Here is a 25,886-nt window from a genome sequence, read left to right as displayed (position 1 = left end):
CCCCATCTACTAAAACAAAATGGGACCACAATCCATTCATCTTGAGTCCGTTTCAAAATTAGAATGCTGCCTGCACTGACCTGTGAGCAAAAAAAAAAAAATTAATGAATCAGGCAATGTGACATGAGCAGCAAAATATGTTTTTGCTGAGCGAGTTATTCACTATTAATGGCAAAATTCACTGCAGATCTTTGCACAACAACAAAAATAAATTCCAAAAGACAATGATGGAAAAAGTGTTCAATAGTAACTGATTTGGTAATAAATTCTAAGATAGTTTCTTATCAAACTTTCTGTAGCCCTGATAACCAGAAGCTTACTTTTCATCCAAGCCATGCTTTTGGCCTTCGTACAGTTTCAAGACTGACACTGCCACCCCCCCTTCCTGCGGTCCCAACTACGAACCTGGTGATTCCAGCAGCGTGTGCAGCATTCTTCACACGCAGCTTCGGGTCCTTCTACTGCCCTGATTTACTCTGGCACGTCCCTGATGACATCATCAGAGATGCGGCAGAGCAAATCAGGGCAGTAGAAGGGCCCGAAGCAGCGTGTGAAGACTGCTGCATACGCTGCTGGAATCACCAGGTTCGTAGTCGGAACCGCGGGAAGGGAAGGGGGGGCGGCAAAGGACTCCGCAGCTGCTGACAGCCGCCAACAGCTGCCGCTGCAGCCGCCGCCATCCGCCACTGCGGCCTTCAGCCGCCGACAGCCGCCACAGCCTACATCACCTCGGGGGGGGGGGGGGATTCTCGCGCATGCACACTCCTACCTGCGGTGCCCTACAGCGCACAGAAAACGGGTGCACGCAGGTGGGAGTGCGCATGTTCGCTTAGGGCTTTATTATATTAGATACCGCCATAACCAAAAGTTCTAGGCAGTTTACACTATAAAGAGCTGGACAATCAGCGAAATACAATAATACAAATATTTATAAAATAGAATTTCAATAATAAAACTTACTAAGTAATAAACTTATTGAACAAAGTGGTCTTAGTTAATTTCCGATAACATAGCTTGCTGAATCCATTTACCTAACCAAGATTGTTGCCTACCAGCTTGAAATGCTGGGTCCTATCTAAGACCATTCGTTTTTGGATAAGCAAATAAGTAGAAGTTTCTAGTTTCTCTTGATGGTTTATGCAACACAAAATGAGGAAAAAGGTAAGCTGGAGACAATCCCGATATCACCTTAAAGCAGATACAGGAAAATTTGAATAATACTCTTGCCTCCAAAGGCAGCCAATGAAGTAAACAATAATATGGACTAATATGGTCGGACTTGTTTAAAGTAAAAATCAATCGAACAGCTGGATTCTGAATTATCCTTAGAATTTTTTTGGGTGCTCCTAAATAGATGATGTTACAATAGTCTAAAATAGATAAAAGTAATACCTGCACCAATAGTCTGAACAATAAAGGATCAAAGTATTTTTTTATGGTTCTTAATTTCCACAATGTTAAAAAAGCATATTTGTACCACTAAGGGCTCCTTTTACAAAGGTGCGCTAGGGTTTTTAGCGCACGTACAAAATCTACCACATCCAGTAGTGGCTAGCGTGCTGGGGAATTTAACGTGTGCGATAACGCACCTTTGTAAAAAGAGCCCTAAGTTTGTGTGTTCTGCTTATTACTGGCAGGTGGGAGCCTGAAAATAGTCAGAACTAACTAGTTAGAAAACAGCCAGGCCGACCATCGTTTCGTGGCACCAACGCTCCAGACTATCCCTCAATAATACAAAACTATAATCAAAACATGCTCAGATGAAACTTTCCTTTACTAACGATTCGCAGAGTCAAACTAATACTAATAATAAATTTATTTTCTTGTATCCGCCCCACCAGCAGTTCTAAGCGGTTCACAACAGGGAAAACTGAGACATTTCAGTTAAAAAATACAATATCAGGAAAACACACAATCACAACTATTATAGATTCAACATTAATTAAATACAGCACCAATTTAAAAAGGGGAACACATTAAAAACATAGCTTATTAAAAAAACCACCATCTTAAACATATAAGTTTGGATTTGGTTGAAAGATTTCCTGAGGGTAATCAACGGTCTCAACCAGGAATTCATCTTCCCCGCTTGATATTCCAATGTCCTATCCAGAAAAGTCTTACAGTGACAGGCTCCTGGAGTAGGGAAGATGAACATACCTGGATTTCTAGTGCATTTTGTTGAATAAAATACTAGGTATGAGGATAGTAAACCAAAAAGAACCTTAGAACTAAGGTGACCATACGTCCCGTTTTGAACAGGACTGTCCACTTTTTAGATCCCCTGTCCCGTTCTCCCCACGCACAACTTTGGGACGCTGAACTTAATTGATCACAATATTTGATGCCCACGGAAAGAGCGAGAAGAATCCAATAATACCCCCAACACCTTGATCTCTTGCTCTATTGGAATACTCTGGAGCATTCTGAAAACCAGTAACAGATAGCCACAGAATTTTTGCAATATTCAAACGAACTCCATTGTTTTTCATCCAATCAACAATGGCATCAAAATAAGTAGATGGCAATTGAAAACCCTTGGAACAATCGACCGGCACCTCAAAAAGAAATTGCAAATCATCTGTGCATAGCCGATAATTAACTCCTAACTCCAAAAACAACTTGCCAAGTGGGGCCATAAATAAATTGAATAATCTATGCATTTCCAACCCTGCTATGCCCCTATGCATGCCCACGATAAATGTACCACCATGAAATTTGTGCATACTTTCATGGTGGTTATTTATTTGGGAAAATGACTAATTACATTACATTACATTAGTGATTTCTATTCCGCCAATGCCTTGCGGATCAAGGCGGAGTATGCCAGAATTGGCGCATATTAGGTACTTTCAGAGTACATAGGCACATTCATACGGTCTTTGAAGCAGATGTAAACACTTGTAAGAGGATTTGTGCACTCCTGGGAGTCACTGTATGAGTCTTTTATTGTTAACCGAGTCGTGCTCCTTTTGGTTGATGACCTGGTCTATAAAACTTAGTTCAGTGTAGTCTATTGAAGCAGATGAATGTCTTTTTGGACATGCCACATAGTTGAAAGTACCCCTAAAACACTTAGGTTTCATGGTTCGCTGTTCCTTCATCTCATTCCTTATTGTCAATCAGCTGAAAACAATATCGAGTATGTGATGGCGTAATTTAGCAAAAACTCAATTGCCTTCGTTTTGGGGAAATGTAGTCTTGCTCTGTAAGCTTTTTTCAGTTGAGGAAGCATCGTGGATGGCAAAACAGATCAAAACTAAAAACCACCCACCCACCACTATCAATTTTAGCAAAATTAGAAGTAATGGGTACTTACTTTGAAACATGCAAAAGGACATATACTGATTCCGAAACATGTGATACATCACTCCATCTGGCCTGCAAGAGAGACAGCATCAGGGAAATTCTCATTTCAATTGTGCTTCTTTTGTAATTCATGAGTTAATTTTCATATATATATATATATATATATATATATATATAAAATTTAGGACACCCCATGAAATATTCAGTTCTTTCTTAAGAAATGTTCACATATAGATGTCAATTCTTTTTTATTTATCTCTGGAAAAGAAAGTGATGTAATTGCAGGTAAACAACAAAACGTTTTCTTGATTTACTCATGAAACAAAAGATCTCCACAAAAATGTGTCTTCTATCTGAGGAATAAAGTAGGCACCCTACACCCTAAAAGCTGCAAGAACAATACAGCGAAACAGGTCCCGTCGGGCCAGGGCTGCCTGTCTACATTTGAGATAAGTGTGCTATGATCATTTCAGCATGTTTAAGAATACTTGTTTGGCATGCAGCATGAGAGATTTTTTGCATGAATAGTTAATATTTAGATATAAAAAGTAATTAAAAAGGTAGAGAGAGTTTTCTTAGGATCAATAATAGAAACATGGATAAGGTTTATCCTGATCAATCATACAAGTTCCCTTATCACACTGTGAACAGTGGGATAAACGTGTTGCTGTGATAGCGAGAGGACATCCTAGGTCTTTTCCTGTCAGGAGTCTCCCAGGTCAGGGGCAGCCGTATAATGAGGCGGCACTCTTGAGGGAGCAGCATCTTGATGCCAGTCAGCCTACTTTCTGGTCAGTTCTCTCTGCCGCATCCCTTCACGGCATCTAATCCTTTCACCCTTTTCCTTCCCAGTCGGCATTTTCCCATTCCCCCACCCGCACGTTGCATCTACCTTTAATTTGTTGGCAGGCAGCGATTCACGGAGCTATCCTGCCCCCTGCCACTGGTCCCAGCATCTTCTCACCACTGTGGCCTCTCCTCTCTAACAGCTTCCTGTTTCCGTTGGGGTGGACCGCAGTGAAGAGAAAATGACGGGACCAGGGGCAGGGTAGCTCTATGAATCGCTGCCACCGCCTGCCAACTTTTACAACAAATTAAAGGTAGAGGGAATGGGAAAAATTCCGATTGGAGGGGCAGAAGGGTGAAAGGATTAGATGCCGGGAAGGGACATGGCAGAGACAGCCACCTAGAAAATAGGCTGGCCGGCAGAAAGATGTCAGAGTGCAACATATTCTAACTCTCCCATCTGGCATTTCAAACAATGTTTGTCATATCAATTGTTCAGCAGTTGGCATGGCTAATTTGCCTCTTGAAATCTACTGGGATGCTCTGTTTTCCTGTTTATGATTTTATATTTTAAAGATACTTAAGAGCCTAAATTTGGCTTCCAGAACCTCACTACCCCAGTGCTGTCTAAAATCTTATCTAGGTGACGTGTGAGGTCTGCCACCTTTGCACCAATTGATCCTCACGTCTACCAGCCTAATGATCAAATCTTCTACTTTTATGGCCATCCTAACCCTTCCCTCCTGGGCAGAATCCCCTGGAGTCACATCTGCGGTGCGAGAGGACATTATATCCCCTAATGAGCAGGTCCTGCCTTCAGGACTGTCTCCTACTTCACCAGGGTGATGCTCTCCTTTAAGAAGGTTTCTGATCTCCTCCCCCTTACAGCACATATCCATAGACTGATCACAGAAATCTAGAAGCTGGGGGAGTGATTGGGGAAATGATAAAAAAAAAGATGCAGAGTTTTGAAGCAGCGGCACAGAATTTCTAAAATTGTTCTGCAGAATTTTTCATTTTGCACCAAATTCCTCCAGGAGTAATAGGAAAGGTTCTTGCAGTTGGTTTTGTTTTTTTTTTAAATAAAATCTTTATTCATTTTTCAAACTTACAATAAGTGCGTCAACAAGTACAATCATTTGAACTTAGATAAAACACTTAATATTCAGCAATAAATTAAATTATAAAGTTTATCTCCCTCCCTCCCACCCCTTTCATATTATGTATTAAACGCTTATATCATTTAATAAATACTTTCCTATCCTTCTTACCATTAATAAAAGATCATAAATTATCCCCTCTCCCTATTTTTAACTTATACTATTAAGGGAAAAATGAAATCTATTCATTGCAATAATTTAAAAAAAAAAATTAAAATTAAAATGGCAGTTTGAATCCTAGCATTAGTGTTAGGAATGTCGAGATTTTCTTTAGGTTTTGTATTTCTATTGCTCCAATGATATGAGAATCAGAATAATTGGATATTCATGTGGGATCTCTAATGAGGTAAGGGCAGGGGGTGGTGAGCAAAATCAAAGAGAAGGGTCAATAGAGTGGGCAGACTTGAGGGGCTTTGGCCCTTTTCTGCCGTCATTTTTCTATGTTTCTATGTTTCTATCTGCTGGTACAGGGCAGACTTGTGTCCCATATGGGCTGGGTAGGGCTTCAACTGAAACTCCTGTCATTTGGAGCACGAAGACAGCGTTGGCAGACTTTGACAGTCTATATTGTGCAAATGACAAGATGGTTTGGATGGGCTGGAGTGAGCTTTGACAGCAACTCCAGTAATACTGGAAGGACTTCTATGGTCTGTGTCCCAGAAATATCAAAGAAAAAAAAAAAAAGACAATTTAATAATGACTTTATGTGTTGGGCAGTCTGAAAGAACCGTGGAGGTCGTTATCTGCTGTAAAGAGTGGTAAGCGGACAGAAGCCGCTAAAAGCAACACGTGCTGTATATTCAACACTTAGTTGCTCTCGGCCACTCGGTGCTCCTTCCAGCTGCATCCGAGCATGTTCCCTCCCACTCACTACCTCTCTTTCCATCCTCCCTCCTTCATTTACCTTTTAAAGGTCACCAGCAGCCTTGGAGTCTTCTCTGGACTGCAGCCTGACTCAAGGAAACAGGAAGTTACATTTGAGGGGTGCAATGCAGTCCAGAGAAGACTCCAAGGAAGGTGGCAGGGCGGCCTATGTGAAGGATCCATGTCTGGGCAGGAAATAGGAGAGCATATTGGAGGGAGGGCTTGCAGTAGCCGAACAAGAGCAGTTGGCTGATTTTTTTACCTACTTCAGCAAATGAAGGGGGGGGGAGGGAGCTTCTCATCTTTTGCTTCAGGCAGTAGATTGCCTTCAAAATCACAGGAGAAATCTGTTTGTCCTTGGTGGAGGAGGGAAGAAACCTGTGTCAGGGAGGAGAGGGAGGAGAGAGAGGAGTAACGAGTTTCCCTGGGAACGCTAGTAGAATAGTCTTTGGCCCCAAGTGACTGCCAGAAAATGCCCCTGTGCTCTCCATAAACAGGGACACCAGAAAGGCTCAGGTGGGAACATATATTGTCTAGTTTTTCAGTGAAGAAGTCGGAGAGCGATTCGCTGTCAAGGCTGGTGTTTAGGTGTTGATTGTCTCCTTGTGGTGCCGAGAATATCGTTTTTTAGATCTGTGTTAGTAGTTGTTGGGCATAGTAGGCCTTTTTTGCGTCGAGTATACCTTGCTTGTATTCTTCGTGTAGTTTTCTCCAATTGGATTTGTCACCATTTGGCCTGGATTTGTACCATTCCCTCTCTGCTTTTCTTAGTTCTCTTTTCTTGATTCTTAGGTTATCAGTCTAGCAGGGAAAGGAGAGATTACGGGGGTAGCATTTAATTTCTTTGACTGAGGCTAGGCCCTCATAGAGGTTTTTTACTTGGGTGTACCAGGTTGTGGCCGCTTCAACAAGTTTTTTTTTAAATTTGATTGATTGCCTATCCTAGATTCTAGGCAATATACAATAATAATTTAAAAAAGGGGGGAGTACAAAAATTAAAATAAAGACGTAGACATAACAAACAATTAAACAAGATGGAAGAACTCCAATAAAGTCAAGGAAAGAAAACATTAATGGGAAGGACAATAGGAACGAAGGGGAACAATTTCATTGCCACTGTGTACTTTAGACAAAAAAAAAGAAAGAAAGGGAAAATCAGTGTTCAAAAGCGTCTTTAAAGAGAAAACATTTCAATGTCCCTTTAAATTTATCTAGATTTTTTTTTAGTTTAAATCTGTTTTTATTAACAAGAAAGAACCACAAACCTACAAATGCAAAATGGCAGACAAAAAATTGAAATTATATAAGACTGGACTCTGATGTCCTCTCAGGTTACAAAGGTCAGACAGGTGGGGTAGGGTACAACTGCAGTCTGTTCAAAATGTGACTCCGACTCCTGGAAGGCAAAATGTCCAAATAAGGAGACCAAGGGATAAACAGCCAGATGGATAAAGGAGAACCCGTAGACATCATTTATCTCAACTTTCAAAAAGCCTTTGACAAGGTACCCCATGAATGGGTTCTTAGGAAACTGTGGAGCCACGGGGTAGAAGGGGACGTACACAGATGGATAAAACACTGGTTGGCAGGCAGGAAGCAAAGGGTTGGAGTGAAGGGCCACTACTCGGACTGGCGGAGGGTCACGAGCGGTGTTCCCCAGGGGTCGGTGCTCGGACCGCTGCTGTTCAATGTATTTATAGACAACCTTGAAGCGGGGACGAAGTGTGAAGTCATAAAATTTGCAGACGACACCAAACTCTGCAGCAGGGTTAGAACCGAGGAAGAATGTGAAGACCTACAAAGGGACCTAAACAAACTGGAAGAGTGGGCAAATAAATGGCAAATGCGCTTTAATATAGAGAAATGCAAGGTCATGCATTTAGGGAAAAAGAACCCGATGTTCAGCTACAAAATGGGGGGGATCAGCACTAGGGGATTGTAATCTTGAAAAAGACTTTGGTGTGCTGGTAGATACAACAATGAAATCAACGGCACAATGTGCCGCAGCCTCAAAGAAAACAAACAGAATGTTGGGTATTATTAGGAAGGGCATTACAACCAGGATGAAGGAAGTCACCATGCCGCTGTATCGTGCGATGGTGCACCCTCATCTGGAGTACTGTGTCCAGTATTGGTCACCGTACCTCAAGAAGGTCATGGCGATACTTGAAAGGGTCCAGAGAAGAGCGACAAAATTGATAAAAGGTATGGAAAACCTTTCATACGCAGACAGGTTAGAAAGGCTGGGGCTCTTCTCCCTGGAAAAGCGGAGACTCAGAGGAGACATGATAGAGACCTTCAAGATCATGAAAGGCATAGAGAAGATAGAAAGAGACAGATTCTTCAGACTATTGGGAACCACAAGCACAAGGAGGCACGTGGAGAAACTGAAAGGGGACAATTTTAGAACCAATGCTAGGAAGTTCTTTTTTAATCAGAGGGTGGTGGACACCTGGAATGCGCTTCCGGAGGTTGTGATAGGACAGAGTACACTACAGGGGTTCAAAGAAGGATTGGAAAATTCCTGAAGGATAGGGGGATTGAGGGATACAGAAAAGGGTAGAGATATGTTTTACAAAAAGTATAGACAGAAGATAGGAGGGATTAAAGGGCTTAGGAAAGGATCACCGTACAGGTCATGGGCCTGATGGGCCGCTGCGGGTGCGGACTGCTGGGCGAGATGGACCTCTGGTCTGACCCAGCGGAGGCAATTTCTTATGTTCTTAAGTACAAAGTCTCTGCTTCGGTGGCGAGAGGAGTAACCAATTCTGTGTAATTTATTCCTCCAATACCAGAAGGAGGGGGGAACATCAGCCAACCAGTAATTCAAAATACACTTTTTCCCCAGGATATAACAGTTTTTCAGCAGAGGTATAAACAGAAAACACAGAGAGAGAGACAGGAACATGCAACAGGCCCCGAAGGAAGGAAGCCAAATCTCCCCAAAAGTCCCGAATATTCTCACAGCTCCAAATGCCATGAAAGTAAGAATTCACTTCAGTGATACAAGTAAGACAGTGTTGGGTGAATACACAGCCCATGTGGTAGGTCCAACTCTGGGAGGTATACGCTCTCAACCTGGCTCGATAGTGACACTCTCGGAGCTCAGCATTATGTACTAGAGCAGGGATACGTTTAAGAGCTCAGAGCAAAAAATCCACCCCAAGCTCCCTCCCCAAATCCCGCTGCCAAGCCTTCAACACAAAGGAGAAATCCTGAGGCGGCCCAAAGGCACTAAGCTGCTTATGAAAAAAGGAGACCGAGACCCAGGCTCTGGATCCCCCCCCTCCAAGAAGGCTCGAAAACGAAGCTCAAAATCCAAAGATAGGGAACCTCCAAGGAGAGACGTCACATAATGCAGTAATTGACAATAAGCATAAACAAGGCCAGGGGGTGCAAGGCCACGTTGCAGCAACTGACTGCAGGACAGGAGCTCCCCGTCATCCCGAAAAACATGGGAAATAAATTAAAAGCCCCTAGCCCGCCATCTATCAAAAACCGAAGGGACCAGTCCCGGTGAGAAGGAGAGATTATCGGTCAGAGGCAACAAAACACTAACATGGGGGTCCTGACGCCACACCTCCCAAAGCAGTCTAAACAAGACACTACGTCTACTAGGACCATGCACCTCCACCATCCAAGCATGGAGAAGCGAGAGGAGGTGATCAGGGTAAAAATAATCTCGTTCCAGGGAGGTGTCAGTATAGAGGGCTGTACCCAAGACCCAGTCCCGGACATGTCGTAAAAGGCAAGCTTGATTATAAAGAGCAATATTCAGCACCCTGAAGCCTCCCCGGTCCCAGGAGCCCTCCAGCAACTTCCACCTCAACTTAGGTTTCCTGTCTCTCCAACAAAACTTCGATAGCAAAGAGTAGAAGGCCCGGACATCTTTGTGCAAGAGATACAGAGGGAGTGTTTGCAGAACGTAAAGCCACTTAGGGAACAACACAATCCTAAAGAGATGCACTCTCCCCATCAAGGAAAGTGGCAAATCACCAGGACAGAGCCAGTAGTGGAAAGCAAGTGATCTACATTCAACCAGTAAAGCTCCCGAACATCTAAGGATAGCTGGATTCCCAAGTAGCAAAAAGATGACTCAGCCCATTTCAATGGAAAGGCCTTCCCGAGACCTCTGAAGATGCTTTGTAGAGGCTAGCGCCTCAGATTCAGAGCAAATCCTGAAAAATACCCATATTCCCGAATGCTCTCCAGAAGAGTAGACAACGATCAGTGCAGGTCAGTCAAGAAAACCAGGAGGTCATCAGCAAATGCCGCGACCATAAAATGAATGGCACCCAGCTGAAGGCCGCTGATGCCTACATTAGATTGCAGTTCTCTGATCAAAGGATCTAAATAAAGCACAAACAACAACGGCAAGAAAGGGCAGCACTGGCGAGTGCCCCGACGAATTGAAAAGGGGATTGAAAGTCCTCCATTCACCAAGATCCGCTCTTCCGTATCACAATACAACACCTGGATAGGATTAAAAAAGAAGGGGCCCATCCCGTACGCACACAGTCCAGCAAAGAGGAACCCCCATCTCACACGGTCAAAAGCCTTTTCAGCGTCAAAGCTAACAAGTAAGGCAGGGGTGCTGTCCGCACTGGCCAACAAGATACATCGAATGTTCTTGGACACCAGACAGTCTTACACAAATCCCACCTATCTAGATTTTTTTCTTCTCTAATGTGCAATGGTAAAGAATTACAGATCGTGGGGGGAGGTTACTGAGAATGTTGTTGTATGGTGTGTACTAATAATTTTTAATGAAAGTATGAAGAATAAATGTTGATTTGTAGATCTTAGGGCTCTGGGCAGATCATGTGGAATGAGTAGTTTGGATTTGAATTCAGTGTTCCTGCCCGAGTTCATTAGCAGAAGGAAAAACTGAAGAGGGAGCTGTTCTCCACTGCAGAAGGAGAGAAGTTCAGAGTTTTGAGCAACACCCTTCTGCACAGTTTGCAACTACTGGGAAGCAACAGCTATACTATAGAATCCTATATCTTTGCAAGAGAATAGATGCTTATCCCTGTATACCACTGGAGGCATCTCGCTTCCTTGGAACCCACCTCATGCCACGGTAGGCGTAACAGTACAAAGAGAGATTCTTTTCAACTTCACCCACCCTGGCAGGTTCTCCTTTATAGATCACTATTATAGTACTTGGAAGACAAATACTTCAATATTTCAATAGTAGGCCTGCAAGTTTGGAACTTCCTCCTCCTGCCTCTTGTAATTTATTGGATCAACAGGATTTGAAGGAAGATCCTACCTTCCCTCCCCTGCCACAAAAGTTAATTTAAATGTATTTATTTGGATTTATATCCCGTCCTCCCAGAAGAACTCAGAATGGGTTACAAGTTTACATAAATAATAAAACAACGACATAATAAGGCATAACAGGTTTCCATAATAAAGTAGAACAGGGTATAGTCATGTAGAGTATGACTGTAGTCAATAAGCATGGCAATACTTATTAGGATATGAGAGGACAAGACCTCACGCAGCCTGTTACAAGTTTGAAATGTAAAATGTGTGTCGTCATTAATGGTGGTCTTGGTGCAGAAATCAGCAGGATCACAGTCAATATCCAAGGTCTATGATAGCAAAGATGTTATTGACTGGTAGCAGATAAAAACCTGTGTGGTCCATCCAGTCTGCCCAACAGTCACATTCATTATCAAGGCAATGTTCTTCAGATGCTAAAGACCAGTCAAATGCTAGTGTGTATGAGGATAATATGAAGACTCACCAAGTCAATATGACTCCCGAAAGGAAGGTAGAGATGTAGTGGTTCAGGACCCACCATCCTTTGATTCTGCAGAGACAAACAGATGTGAGCTGGGGTGCTAGAGATCAGTACATAGAGACAGACACATTAACTATCCTTTGGATACTCTGTAGGCCAGTCCTCAAGGTCCATCCAGTCTGCCCAACAGTCTCACCCTCATCATCTAGCAATTATTCATTTTACTTGCTAAGTTCCTCTAGAAGATATCCTCCCCCCACCCACCCCGAGATAAGCAAGATCTGTACTCAGGTGATATGCAGCTATAATAGGCAATGTTTAGTCATAGTACACGTTTCTTTTCTTTGACATTTTGTTCACATTCCAGCCTTGATCATACGGCTCAGTTAATGCTTATTGACTAGCTTTGTTCATAAAGCACTCAAATAACTTAACTGATGTGCATCGACATCTAAATTCCTGAGACAGGCCTATGTGGCAGAAACACGATCCGTGTTGAGTCAGTTTATACAATGAGGGTTGCTGTTTTGCACCAATAAAGCTACTATTGTTGTGAATACCTATAGAGTGCATTGATTCTCTATCTTCATCTTAGCTTGGTTGTTCTGCGGAGGATTCTGTTCTTCTTGAATCTAGTCACAAAGCATTGATGCTCATTTCCATGTCATTCTTGATGGTTTCCAGCCAAAGGGCCTTTGGTCTTCCCTGCTTCCTTTTACCACTGAGCATTCCGAGTAGCACCTTCTTTTCTAGTAAATTTGCGATCACATATTCAAAATAGGTCAGTTTCTGTCTGATATTCTTGTCTTCCAGGGACAACTCTGGGTATATATGATCAAGAACACCTTTGTTGGCGATCCTAGTTTTCCATGGAAAGATGTCGATTTTTCTTCTGTTTGCTTTCGTGAGTGTCCATGTCTCGTAGCCATATGTCGCAATTGGGAACAGAGTTACATATTAACTATTAACTATATGAAATAATAACTATAACTAGAGCTTCTGATTTTAGGTTTTAACTGATAAACATCGCTGAAGCAAATGAACTACAACAGGAGTTCTTCCAATAAACTCTAAGGACTGGGTTCTTAAAACTCGCTGGTAAAATGGTTGAATGTTTATTTTTGACTTTGCCAGTTTTAAAATTATTTATACTTTATTGTCTGCCTGGGATTTTAAATAATAATTTCTCTTTTTTTAATTGAAGCATTAGTGGATTGTTCTATGATAGGGTCCCAAACTGTGGTCTTGGGGGATTTTAACCTCCATTATGACAAAGTAGGTTATGATGCACACGCGAGTGACTTTGATTTATTAAATGTCAAGTCTTGGTTGGAAGCAGTTGATGACAAATGCAACATATGTGGGTGGTCATATTTGGGATTTGATTTTTGTGCAGAAAAATCATTCTTTTGATATTAATTAGGAGTCCATTGCTGTATCGGTTCCTTGGACTGATCATAAGTTTGGTTCATTTACAATTACACTAAGTCCTTGTGTGTTAGTCTGATGCAAGTGGTAAGGTATAAGCATCCTTTATATGAACTTAAAGATTTAAAGTGCTTATGGAGTCCAAAGTTGGAAATTGATGACAATATTCCACTTCTCGAAGTAGTGGTGTTGCGACACTCATCCTTGGAATCTACTTTGGATGAATTAACACCATGCAAAGAGAAATATGGTCCTTGGTATATCGAGGAGTTGAGACAGGCCAAAAAGGGGCTTCGAAAATTAGAACGGCAGTGGAGGAAAAGCCCTGATCCATTATCACAGGTAGAATATGACAAAGCTTGGCCTACTTATAAAACAACATCAGTAGTAAATACAAAAGAGCAATTTTTTGATAAACAGATTGCTGCAGCTTCCTCAGGCTCTAAGGAGTTGTTCATGATTGTGAATTCTTTGATTACCCCAAGATTTCCTACTTGTGATCAATTTGCAGATTACTTTTACTCAAGGCAAAAAACTCTGGAAACTTTAGCTCCTGAGGTTGCTGTGGAAGTCTGGACCGATTGGTATTGTGGATGTAGTCGAGTCGATTGAGGCGGTTAGTTCATCTAACTGTCAGTGTTGAATGCCTTGAAAGTTGAAATAGCCCTTTCAATAGAGTACATTATTTCTAGACCTTTGACTTCTGTATATGTCCATAATATGTTAAAACAAGCTGCTGTTTGTCCCCTTCTAAAAGGTGCTGCTCTAGATGCTTCCAATGTGGAGAATTTCTGTCCCGTTTCCAACCTGATGTTTATGTCCAAAGTCTTAGAAAAGGTTGTTTTGCAGCAACTGGAAGATTTTGTGACTTTACAAGATTGTTTAGATTTATTTATTTTAAAAATTTCTTCTTTGCTTAAAAACTAAAGGGCTCATAATAATAAAAAAACAAACATTTTTGGAGGTTCAGGGAGGAGGCTTTGTCGTGGGTCATTGGGGAGGGCTTTTCTTTTTATTGGGCAGATATTTAGTGTGTGTAATACATGCAAAATATCTGTGCCATTTAAAAATAAAACCCCGGCAGACCTGGCTTGGCTATTTTGTATGGGATTTTACTAATCTGCATGGCCGGATCGGAAAATGGGCGATCAATGCGAAAAACACGTGGTGGGCCATTTTGTGAATCGGGTCGTTAGCAGTGATTGTTGCTAAACCTGTGAAAACAAGTTTTGTGACAATCGCTGACTAGTGAATCGGGGCCATAATTTGAGGTTGACGGGTGGTAGAGCCAAGAGTAATGTTCGGAAGTTCGTCTTTACAGTGAGGATGGTTGATACATGGAATGCACTCCCAAGGGAGGTGGTGGACAGGAAAATGGTGACAGAGTTCAAAAAAACACATGGGATGAACCCAGAGGATCTCTAATATATTGAAGGCCAATACGGGGCAGACTTGCATAGACTGTGTCCTGTATATGGCTATTCAATTGAGGACGGGCTGGGGATGGCTGGGATGGTTTAGATGGGCTGCTGTGAGCTTTGATGGAGATTCCAGTAGATGGAACCTAAGCACACTACTGGGTAGGGCTCTGGGTTCCTAGCCGAGAAATATCTAAGAAAAAAGACAATTTAAATTAAATCATTAATTTATATTGAGTGTACAGTTGGGCAGACTGGATGGACCATTCAGATCATTTACTATGTTAAGAACAAACAGATTCTGAGGATGAAGTTGGGGCTCTTCAACTTGGAAAAGAAACGGCTGAGGGGAGATATGATTGAGATATATGAAACCCTGCTTTGGGTGAATCTCTTCATGAAAAGGTGGTTAATAAATGCAAATACATAACTAAATGTACAAAGACTAGCAGACACTCGATGAAGTGACATGGAAATCCTGAAGAAAAATAGGAGGAAATAGTTTTCACCCAGTGAATAGTTAAGCTCTGGAATTTGTTGCCAGAGGATATGGAAATATCTAGCTGGGTTTAAATAAACATTTTGGACAAGTTCCTGAAGGAAAAGTCCACAGTCTACTAGACATGAGGGAAGCAACTGCTTGCCCTGGAATTGATAACATGGAATGTTGTTGTTATTCAGTTTCTGTGACCTGGAAACAGGAGAGTCTGACTCACTATGGAAATTTTCTTGATACAATTCTCCCAGAAGCATTGTCTATCTAAAAATATTGCTCCTCACTGTACATGGCTGAGCATGGTCCATGAACATATTAGTATAACTCATGCTCTTCCTAGATCCTTTCAACACAGATGCAACATCTCACAATCTCACATAGTTTTCACAGCCTACTTTAGGCCATGAGTAGGTCCTCTACACATACAAGCTCAATGGGGATTTGAAATCCAAAGTAGTCCCCTACACTCAAGCTCCTTCTCACCTGGATCCATTGTTGATGAGAATGCTCTCCCGGATTGTGAGCGTGCAGTAGTACCAAACAAGAAGGAAATTAAACACTGCATCCGTTACTCTGGCAGAAAGAGGAGTAAAGGAGACAAACAAAGATTAATCTTTTGTTCTTTATTCAAGGATCTCTCCTTCATTGATACCCAACACCTCATCCGAACCCTGACTGGGCTTTGGGGGCTTTTGTGCCACCTAACTCATATTCTCGTGGAATTAGAGAATAACCTACCAATTACAACATAGCAAAATAATGATAAAAATTAAACATTACCATAACATAAAACTAGCAATCTTAGGGGAACTTAGAATACATATTCCAACTCTCATAGCAAGTTAAGAAACAAATCACCAATATTAAGATTCAGGCAGCAGTCCAGCAGCAAGATGGGAACTATCCAGCCTTTTGCACCAAGTGTCACATGTTTGATTATCTCCCAGTTGGTGAGAGGTCTTGTGTGTGAGCTTTTAGCACTCGGGGAACAGGTTCGATCTCTTGAGACTAGAGTACCAGACTTGGAAGAGATAAGGGAGACAGAGAGCTACATAGAGGAGACCTACAGGGATGTTGTGGACAACTCCCACCTTCAATCTTGCAACCTCTTTGCTACCTTGGAGGAGGAAACTTTTCTTAAAGGAGAGCATCGCCCTGGTGAAGTAAGAGACAATCCTGTAGCCAAGACTTGCCCACCAGCAGATGCAATGTCCTCGTGTGCCGAGGATGTGTGGCGGTGGTGGTCAAAAAAGCAACCAAGATCTAGGAATTATTAAAAAAGGGATGGTTAACAAGACTAAGAATGTCATAATACCACTGTATCGCTCCATGGTGCGACCTCATCTGGAGTATTGCTTTCAACTCTGGCCTCCTTATCTCAAGAAAGATATAGCTGCGCTAGAAAAGGTTCAAAGAATAGCGACTAAGATGGTAAAGGGGATTGAAAACCTTTCGTATGAGGAAAGACTAAAACGGTTAGGGCTCTTCAGCTTGGAAAAGAGACAGCTGAGGGAAGATATGATTGAAGTCTACAAAATCCCGAGTGGAGTAGAACGGGTACAAGTGGATCAATTTTTCACTCCATCAAAAATTACAAAGACTAGGTGGCACTCGATGAAGTTACAGGGAAATACTTTTAAAACCAATTGGAGGAAATTTTTTTTCACTCAGAGAATAGTTAAGCTCTGGAATGCGTTGCCAGAGGATGTGATAAGAGAGGATAGCATAGCTGGTTTTAAGAAATGTTTGGACAAGTTCCTGGAGGAAAATTCCATAGTCTGTAATTGAGAAAGACACGGGGAAAGCCACTGCTTGCCCTGTATAGGTAGCACGGAATATTGCTATACCTTGAGTTTTGGCCAGATACTAGTGACCTGGATTGGCCACCATGAGAACGGGCTACTGGGCTTGATGGACCATTGGTCTGACCCAATAAGGCTATTCTTATGTTCTTAGTCAGGGGGAAGCTATGTGGGAGGTGGCAGGAGCATCCTATCCTGTAATATTAACCAAATTAAATCCCTAAGACTTAGAATTGACTGATAATTTCTACTGCTGAACACAGAAACATGATGGCAGATAAAGGCCAAATGGCCCATCCAGTCTGCCCATCTGCAGTAACCATTATCTCTTCCTCTCTCTAAGAGAATTTATTTTGCATACTAATTTATATATTTTTTTTCATGGAGAGAATTGCTGTTTGAAAGGCAGTTTTGGACTTGAGAGTTTGAGGAGTAACAAGTTTGACTCTGGCCCTGAGATCAGAGTAAAAGGGGACGGAAAGACTGCACCCGAATTTGAGGGAATTTTCCCCACCCTAATTGTAGAACAATCATTGAGGAAGGACCCTTGGTTGGTTTTTAGCCTTTCTCCAAGACTGATTTCTGAGTATTTCTAGAGAATGACACAGGGAAAAAATTTGTCCCCGTCTCCGCCCCATCCCCGTGAGTTCATCCCCGACCCTGTTCCATCCCTGCGAGCTCGGTCCCCGTCCCCACAAACCATCTGATCCCATCCGCACAAACCATCTCTCTTCTGTGTTCCTATTTTCCCCATTTCTAATATCTCCCCTCTGTATCTGTATACTCCCTCCTGTGTCCGGCATTGCCCCCCGTGTCCATATACCATCCCTATGCATCTCCCCTTTATGTCTCTGTCCCTATGCCCCCATGCACATAATTTCCCCTCTGTTTCTGTTACCTTCTTGTGTCCAGATTTCCCCCCTCTTCCTCTTTCACACCAATGTGTCTCTCTCCTCTCCAACCCCATCTAGCTTCTTTCCCTCTTTCTCCCTCCGCTTCCAGCATCTGGCTCACCTGCCTGTCCTTCCCTTTCTCTTTCCTGCTGTGTCTTCATCCACTTGGCCCAGCATCTCTTTCCTTTTCACGGATCGCATGGTCCAGCAGCCCCCTTCTGCCCGATTGCCATGTCCCACCATCTCCCTCCCTTCTCTCTCACCTTATGTGTGGGATTTAATTGTTCTCCCAGCGGCACGCTTTCAACAAGTTGTGCGCGCGGCTGCTTCAGTTTAATCTTCTCCTCTGACGTAACTTCCTGTTTCCGGTTCCGGTCAGAGGAGAAGATTCAACAGAATCAGCCACGCGCGACTAGTTGAGGGAGGGAGATGGTGGGATGCGGCGATTGGGCGCTCCTAAACTGTGCGATCCATGACCGCACGTGTTCCCTTCACTGCGGAGACAAGACCATTCACCGCGCCACGGGACAGTGAATGGCCTTGACCCCATCCCCGCGGCAACTACTATTGTTTCGCTCCCTGTTTTGGCGGGTTACCCATGGCTAGTGCAGGCATCATCCACCGTGTCATTCTCTAAATATTTCCTTAAAGTTCTGGCTCCAGCAGGCGACCCCCTCAAAGGGATAAATGTGGGCCTCTGTAAGTCTGAGACAGAGCCTGGAGAGGACCAGAGACAACTACAGAGCCTAGAGAGGACAGGAGACAACTACAAAGCCTGGAAAGCACAGGAGATAACTATGGTGACCGGAGCAAAGGGATGAGTGGTCAAAGCAGAAAGGAGTGACCAGACTGACCAGGCCGGATCACAGAAGGTATGAATTGAGGACCAGGTGGCTGCTTTACAGATGTCCTTGATGGGAGTGGAATGTAGATGAGCTACTAAAGTTGCCATTGCTCTAACTTTATGAGTTGTGACAAGTCCTCCAAGTGTCAGCCCAGCCCGAGCATAGCAAACAGATACAGTCTGCCAGCCATGTGGAGATGATTATCTTGGAGACAGGAGCTCCTAGCCTATTTGGATCAAATGTCAGGAGTGGAAGTTCTGTGATGTTTAGTCCCATTCAAGTAATAAGCAAGAGCACGTTTATGGTCTAATTTGTAAAATGCAACTTCACTAGGGTGAGAATGTGATCTTGGAAAGAAAACAGGAAGAACTATAGACTGGATCAGATGAAATTATGAGAAGACTTTCGGGAGGAACTTGGGATGAGTGCGAAGAACCACCCTATCGCTGTAGAACAGGGGTCTCAAAGTCCCTCCTTGAGGGCCGCAATCCAGTCGGGTTTTCAGGATTTCCCCAATGAATATGCATGAGATCTATGTGCATGCACTGCTTTCAATGCATATTCATTGGGGAAATCCTGAAAACCCAACTGGATTGCGGCCCTCAAGGAGGGACTTTGAGATCCCTGGTGTAGAAGGACTGAGGTTGAAATAGACACTAGAAAATGACATGGGATTATTTCCCGTGGTTATCCGCTGGGACGGGGACGGTGATGAATTTTGCCACCGTGTCATTCTCTAGATCGGACACAAAGATACTGGGCTATAATCTTTTTAGGAAGTACAGAGATGGTGGAAAAGTTGTAGAAATAGCTCTTTATATGAGAAACAATATCAAAGCGACTGAAATGCAAGGGGTCTGGGGAAAGGAAGAAGTGATATGGATTGCCTTGATAAGAGAAAATGAAACCTCTATCTACATGGGAGGATATAAAGCAAAAAAATGAACAAATAAATAAATAGAAATTGAAAGCAATGGACTAACACAAGGACAGGAAAGGGGACGAGACTAGCTAGTGAAAGAAAGCAAGTGACAGCTAAGGGGGGTGACTCAAGAACAGCTTCAGATTCCCAATGCCTTCTGGATTTCTGAGGGACTAGAAGGAGGATATGGGGAGAACAATGCCTTAGATTACATTACATTAGTGATTTTTATTCCGCCATTATCTTGCGGTTCAAGGCGGATTACAGAAGAGGATTTCTGGACAGAGTAGAGCGGGTTGCTTCAGAGGATTGAAATGTTTCATACGGTGTTAGTTAGTCTTTATGGATTTCTTGACTAGCAGGGCTTTTATTTATTTTCTGAAATTTTTGTAGGCTGGGGTCGCGATTAGTAGATTGGAGAGTTGGTGGTCTAGTTTTGCTGCCATCATACAGTTTTTTTCCGTTTGATGTCTCTGATTGGAAGATATGTGAATGGTGTCTGGTTGTGGTAGTTTGGATTAGGCGGTTGTTCAAGTAGGCTGGGCTGTCACCATTTATGGATTTAAATAATAGACAATAGAATTTAAACAGATCCATCCAAAATCTCCTTCTCACCACGGCAGTCTTACCTGGAGTTCAGGAAGAAACGGAAGGTGAAGGACAGGATGAGGAGAATTATGGTGAGGTAGAGTTTGAACTTCTCATACTCATCCTTGTAGGCAAATCTGCCAAGAAGGAGATAGAAACAGCAATGAGAAACTGCCAGTAGACCACAGTAGACCAAACAAGCCAAGGGGTTGAGGGTCCTGGCTATGGAATGAGCATCACAAAATGAAGCTAAATCATTACAAGTGCCCTGAAAGACACAATATTAGGAAGAATAGCCAATAGAGGTAAGCAACTTCGGACAGATATTCTTGGCCAATTAAACCATGCTGAGTGGACGAGTTGGGGGAGGAGCAAGAAAAGAAAGGACTGAACAAAAAACAGTGGGTGCCACTGAATATCAGTTCTAGCCTGACCCCAGATATTCAATGCTGGTACCTAGACACAGCCCAGTATTGGATATACACTTCTCCCTCCATATTCGCGGTTTCACTTATTCACAATTTTTCGCATGCTGACTCCTCCCTCCCCCAAATTACATCATGAGTAAAGTAATGTACCGATAAAAAGTTTGGCGCTTCCCAGCTTTCACCCTGAAAAACACCACTTCCCAGCTTTCACAATCGCTGCTATTATTCGCGATTTTAATATATTAAAGGATGGCTGTTACAAAAAACCCGCAAACAACAGATAAAAAGTTATTCGCGGTTTTTCCGTATTCACGTTCATATTCCGCCCTTAATACGGAGGGAGGAGTGTAAAGGCTCAATTCTGTCAGTGACTGTCAGTGGCTTTGTTCTACTCTTAGTTTACACAGGAGACATCTCATATCCTCTCATTAAGAGATGCCAACATCCAGTGATTCTCATCATGTATGTTGTACCTCACTTCCTGTTTTAAAAAACCACTTGGCTAAGTAGCCTGCAATTTGCTGAACACAGTTTCCTTATATCCAGTATCGACATTCATCAAGAATCAGAATACCCTCTCCACAAACCAATCTGAATTCAGAAGTTATCACAGCACTGAAACAGTACGGTACTCCTCGACACAACAGCTGACTGCTGGAACTACATAGACAATGGCCAGGATATACTCCTCATCCAACTAGACCCGAGTGCAGCCTTCAATACGTTCTACCACAGAATCCTACTGTCAGAGATCGGGATCAGGAATACAATGCTTTCCTGGTTCGCGATGCTACTGTTCCTATCATTACTCCCACAATAAATTCCAACAACTGTTTCAGTTCAAAAAAGAGGACATTTTTCCCTTCTAGTGAAACACAGCATTTTGGAGGGAATTTCAGTACAAAGGATGCGCCCAAAGCTTGAACTCTTGGCCTATATGCCAAAAAGACCTTTCTTCTTTTCTGTGTCATTTGAGATATATCAGGAAACAAAAGTACTGAAATAAGTCCGAAGAATTAAATCTCTATCAAAGTCCTTTCAGTTATTACTTCCAGTGAATTCTCCAGAAAGTTAGTCAAGTTCAATTCACCACCTTCTGCTCCCACTACTCCAGTGGAAGTACCATTAGCTTGCTTACTCCCTAGAGAAATATACTGAGCTCTTATCAGCGGTAAACTTTCCATTGGTATTAACAAGATCTCTTTCAAATATCTCTCCTAGACTACTGCAACCTGCTTCTTGTCCAGTTTTTTTATTTTAAATATTTATATACCATGTATCACAAAATTGTAAACATTAAATAAAATATACAATAGATAAAATACATTAATAGACAAACAACCCAAAAATATCTACATAAAAAACATCATCTATACAATTCTAAATACAACCGAAAGCTTTCTGAAAAAAAGTAAGCCTTCAAGCTGCTGTCTTGCCTAGATTGTAAGCTCTTTTGAATCTCTTCTGTGTTTTGATGGACAGCACTATGTATGTCTAATAGCACTATAGAAATGATTAGCAGTAGTAGACTTCGGCATGTTAAGATTTCCCTGTATTGATCCTTCGCTTGGGCAAGTTTTACATCCTGCCCTACTTTTTGACCTAGGGATGGACCCTTGTAAGTCCAGGGACTGCTTTCCTTAAGAATTCCCAACAATTATCAATTCATCTAGACAAATACCTGGTTTCAATGGGGACTTGGGGAAAACATTCAGTACATAGTGCCAATATTTTGCTGCTTCAATGGGGAGTGAATTGAAGTTTCCAATTAGTTTCACAGACCCTGGGACTAGCATTTGTGATCAACTTTTTAGTCACATCTGGACTGGACTTGAATATAGAATGTTCACTTGTTAGTCAGGGTTCATTTGCCAAACCTGACCCCTTGAGTCCTAGAAGTAAAAAGCTTTATAAAACTCTGTGCCCTTCCCTCAAGGGATTCCAACCTAAAAGTGAAAGACTATATTCAAGTGCTCTTCCCCAAAGCCACCCAGTGCCTATTCTCTATACCAGGGATCTCAAAGTCCCTCCTTGAGGGCCACAATCCAGTTGGGTTTTCAGGATTTCCCCAATGAATATGCATTGAAAGCAGTGCATGCATATTCATTGGGGAAATCCTGAAAACCCGACTGGATTGCAGCCCCCAAGGAGGGACTTTGAGACCCCTACTCTATACATATTCAATGAGACACATCACTAACAGGAGTAGAGCTGCATTACTTAGCCTGCTTGCTGAGTAAAGTCACGTTCACGTTTCCCAGCACCAAACGCAAGTACAACCTGAAAGAGAAGCAGAAAACCCCCCAGAGATGAGCAGGGGATGAGACCAAGGCCAAGGCGAAACAAAGTAAAGCACGGACACCACCAAAGGATGGTTGTGAAATAAACATTCCGTGTTAACAAGTGTGCTTTAGCTATACGTACACAGCTGTTCAAGATTCACTGTTCTGCTTTCAATGGCATTTGTAACACACTAATATAAAAAAGCCCGTTGTAAGTATGCTTGAGTATGGTGCATCATTTTACAAGAAACAAATGACTAAATTATCACTTTTATCAAGCAGCATCAGTAACTTATGTTTTTTCTAATTATACTGATTATATAGAGAAAATATACATATATTTTGTTGTAGGTTTATTTAGAAACAATCTCTGTATGAGTAAATAATGTTTCAGGTATATCAAAGAATTCATCCCTTGACCCAAATAGCAGGTGATGTCATTTACAGAACCTGGTATGGACACTGTCACTTTAAAATTTTGAGGCAGTGACCATACGGTGAGCATGCCGGTGACAGTAGGCGGATTGTGAAAATATATACCTGCTGTCCTCAGAGAACACCTGCCACAGGTGAGTGAGTATCTTTGATTTCTTGGAGGACAAGCAGGTGTAATATTCTCATATACGGGATTCCCAAACTCCTAGGATCATGACACTGGAGAAGTAAGGGATATAGAAAACATGATCCTGGTGAAACCAAAAAAGGGTGGGGGGAAAGTTGGCTCTCAGAAGTAGACAGATTTTACAGAACTGCTGGCCCAAACCAACTGTCTCTTTTGGAGTTTTGCACTAAACAGTAGTGGGACGTGAGGGTACGGATCGAGGACCAAGTGAATACTTTGTAGATGTCCTCAATAGAAGTGCAAATGGGCTACCGAAGACACCATAGCCTGTACATTATGGGCCCTGTAGCATCAGCCCAACCTAAGTGGAGATGGTTCTCTTGGTCTGTTAGGGTCAAAAGCCACAAAGAGGTGGGAAATTCTGAGTTTTAATCTGATCCAAGCAGTATGCTAAAGTACATTTGCAGTCTAACATGTGAAGAGCTGCTTCAACTGGATGAGAATGTGGTTTCGGGAAGAAGACAAACAGAACTACAGACTGATTGAGGTGAAATTCTGAGACAACCTTTGGAAGGAATTTCTGATCAGTCTGAAGGATACTCTGTCACAGTATAATCTTCTATAGGGTGGATCTCTCGTCCCATCCCCACGTGTTTTTTCGCTGTCCCTGTCCCATTCCTGAAAGTTCTGCCTTAACCACACAAGCCTCAGACACTTATGATTTTAAAGTATTTGAGGCTTTTGCAGATGAGGACGGAGCTTGCAGGAATGGGGCAGAAACAGGAAAATAACTTGCGGGGACAGGAAAATGAGGAAATCCAGAATAAAAGAAGTGGACATGTGCAGATTCAAAAGAACGGAGGCCATACCTAACATGACCATTTATTTTTTTCATCAAAATGGGACATCTATTAATATTCAGTCCCGCCCCCAATCCCGCCCTAGCCCTGCCCCCAATTCCTCCCTAGCCCCACCCCCAATCCCACCCTAGCCCCACCCCCAATTTCTTCCATTCATTTTTCATGTACACACAATATCTTATTATTTCATAATGGTAAGCATAAAATTTAAAAAAACACAAAGCACCCTATACGCAGAGAAAATGTTAATTATCATTTAATATTTGGGGGGTTTTCAACGATGTCACCTCAGTAACTATAGAAAAATAGACAAATATAGTGCAAAATATAGACAGATATAAATTGTCAAAACTGACACATTTTGATCACTAAATTGAAAATAAAATCATTTTTCCTACCTTGCTGTCTGGTGATTTCATGAGTCTCTGGTTGCATTTCCTTCTGACTGTGCATCCTTTTCTTTCTGCACTCAGGCCCAACAATTGTCCCTTTCTATTCCCTCCCTCCTTCCTTCCTATGTCCTTATTGCCCCCAGTGCCTTCCTATGTCCTTAGTGTCCTCAGCACCTCCTTCCTATGTCCTTAGTGCCCCCAGATCCAGTCTCAGTTCTCCTTTGTTCCAGGTTTCCCTCTCTCTCTCTCCCTCCCTCCTCTGTTATGATCTTGCCTCTCTCTGCTCTTCCTCAGGGGCTCTCCCCCTCTGTCTGCACCTCCCAAAGTCCTGCTTCTGCCTCCTGTCTTTTCTCTTTGGTCCAGGCCTTTATCTCTCTAGTCTTTCTTCTACTTACAACCTCCCCTTCTCTGCCTTTTTCTCTCCTTCCTATGTCCCCTCACTGCCTTCCAGCTTTTGTCCCACCCCCTCCCAAAAAGCCTGCCTGCCTACCTCTCCCAAAGCCAGCCTCCCCCAAAGCCAGTCTGCCTGCCTACCTCCCCCAGAGCCTGCCTGCCTGCCTACCTCCGCTAGAGCCAGCCTGCCTACCTACCTCCCCCAAAGTCAGCCAATCTGCCTGCCTGCCTACCTTCCCCAAAGTCAGCCAGTCTGCCTGCCTACCTCCCCCAAAGCCTGCCTACTTACCTCCCCCAAAGTCAGTCAATCTGCCTGCCTCCCCCAAAATCAGCCAGTCTGCCTGCCTACCTCCCCCAGAGCAGCCAGCCTGCCTACCTCCCCGATCCTGCCTGCCTCCCCCAAAGCCAGCCTGCCTGTCTCCCCCAAAGTCAGCAAGCCTGTCTGCCTACCTCCCCCAAAGCCTGCCTGCCTGTCTACCTCCCTCCCCCAGAGCCAGCCAGCCAGCCTGCCTACCTACTTCCCTCCTTCTCCCCCCCTACCGCGGAAAACAAAAGCCTCCCTCCAGGCCCGATTTAAACTTCCCCCCGGTCCACCGCCGCTGCTCCTCTGCTTACCTCCCTGACGCTAATCGCGCCCAGAAGCCTTCTTCCCAATGTGAATTCTGACATCGGAGAGGACGTTCCGGGCCAGCCAATCGCTGCCTGGCTG

The 25,886-nt window shown here is 43.0% G+C and overlaps 1 protein-coding gene across 4 annotated transcripts in view; it reads right to left on the bottom strand.

Moving 5' to 3' along the window:
• Positions 1–25,886, bottom strand: part of TMEM120A (transmembrane protein 120A) — a 59,458-nt gene that overhangs the window by 11,812 nt on the left and 21,760 nt on the right. For 2 of the 4 annotated variants that reach the window (XM_033922488.1, XM_033922485.1), the window contains exons 4-8: positions 22,909–22,968; positions 20,302–20,397; positions 15,694–15,783; positions 11,872–11,937; positions 3,320–3,381 (exon numbers count right to left, since the gene is read on the bottom strand). In XM_033922488.1, coding sequence (XP_033778379.1) covers positions 3,320–3,381; positions 11,872–11,937; positions 15,694–15,783; positions 20,302–20,397; positions 22,909–22,968 — 374 coding nt within the window. The remainder of the gene's footprint in view (positions 1–3,319; positions 3,382–11,871; positions 11,938–15,693; positions 15,784–20,301; positions 20,398–22,908; positions 22,969–25,886) is intronic. The other 2 variants (XM_033922486.1, XM_033922487.1) reach the window with 2 other exon arrangements.

Source organism: Geotrypetes seraphini, chromosome 15, assembly GCF_902459505.1.
Source record: "Geotrypetes seraphini chromosome 15, aGeoSer1.1, whole genome shotgun sequence".
In the NCBI taxonomy this organism is placed as follows: Eukaryota; Metazoa; Chordata; class Amphibia; order Gymnophiona; family Dermophiidae; genus Geotrypetes; species Geotrypetes seraphini.
Note: the sequence above shows the minus strand (reverse complement) of the source record. Positions and strands in the feature narration are given on the sequence as shown.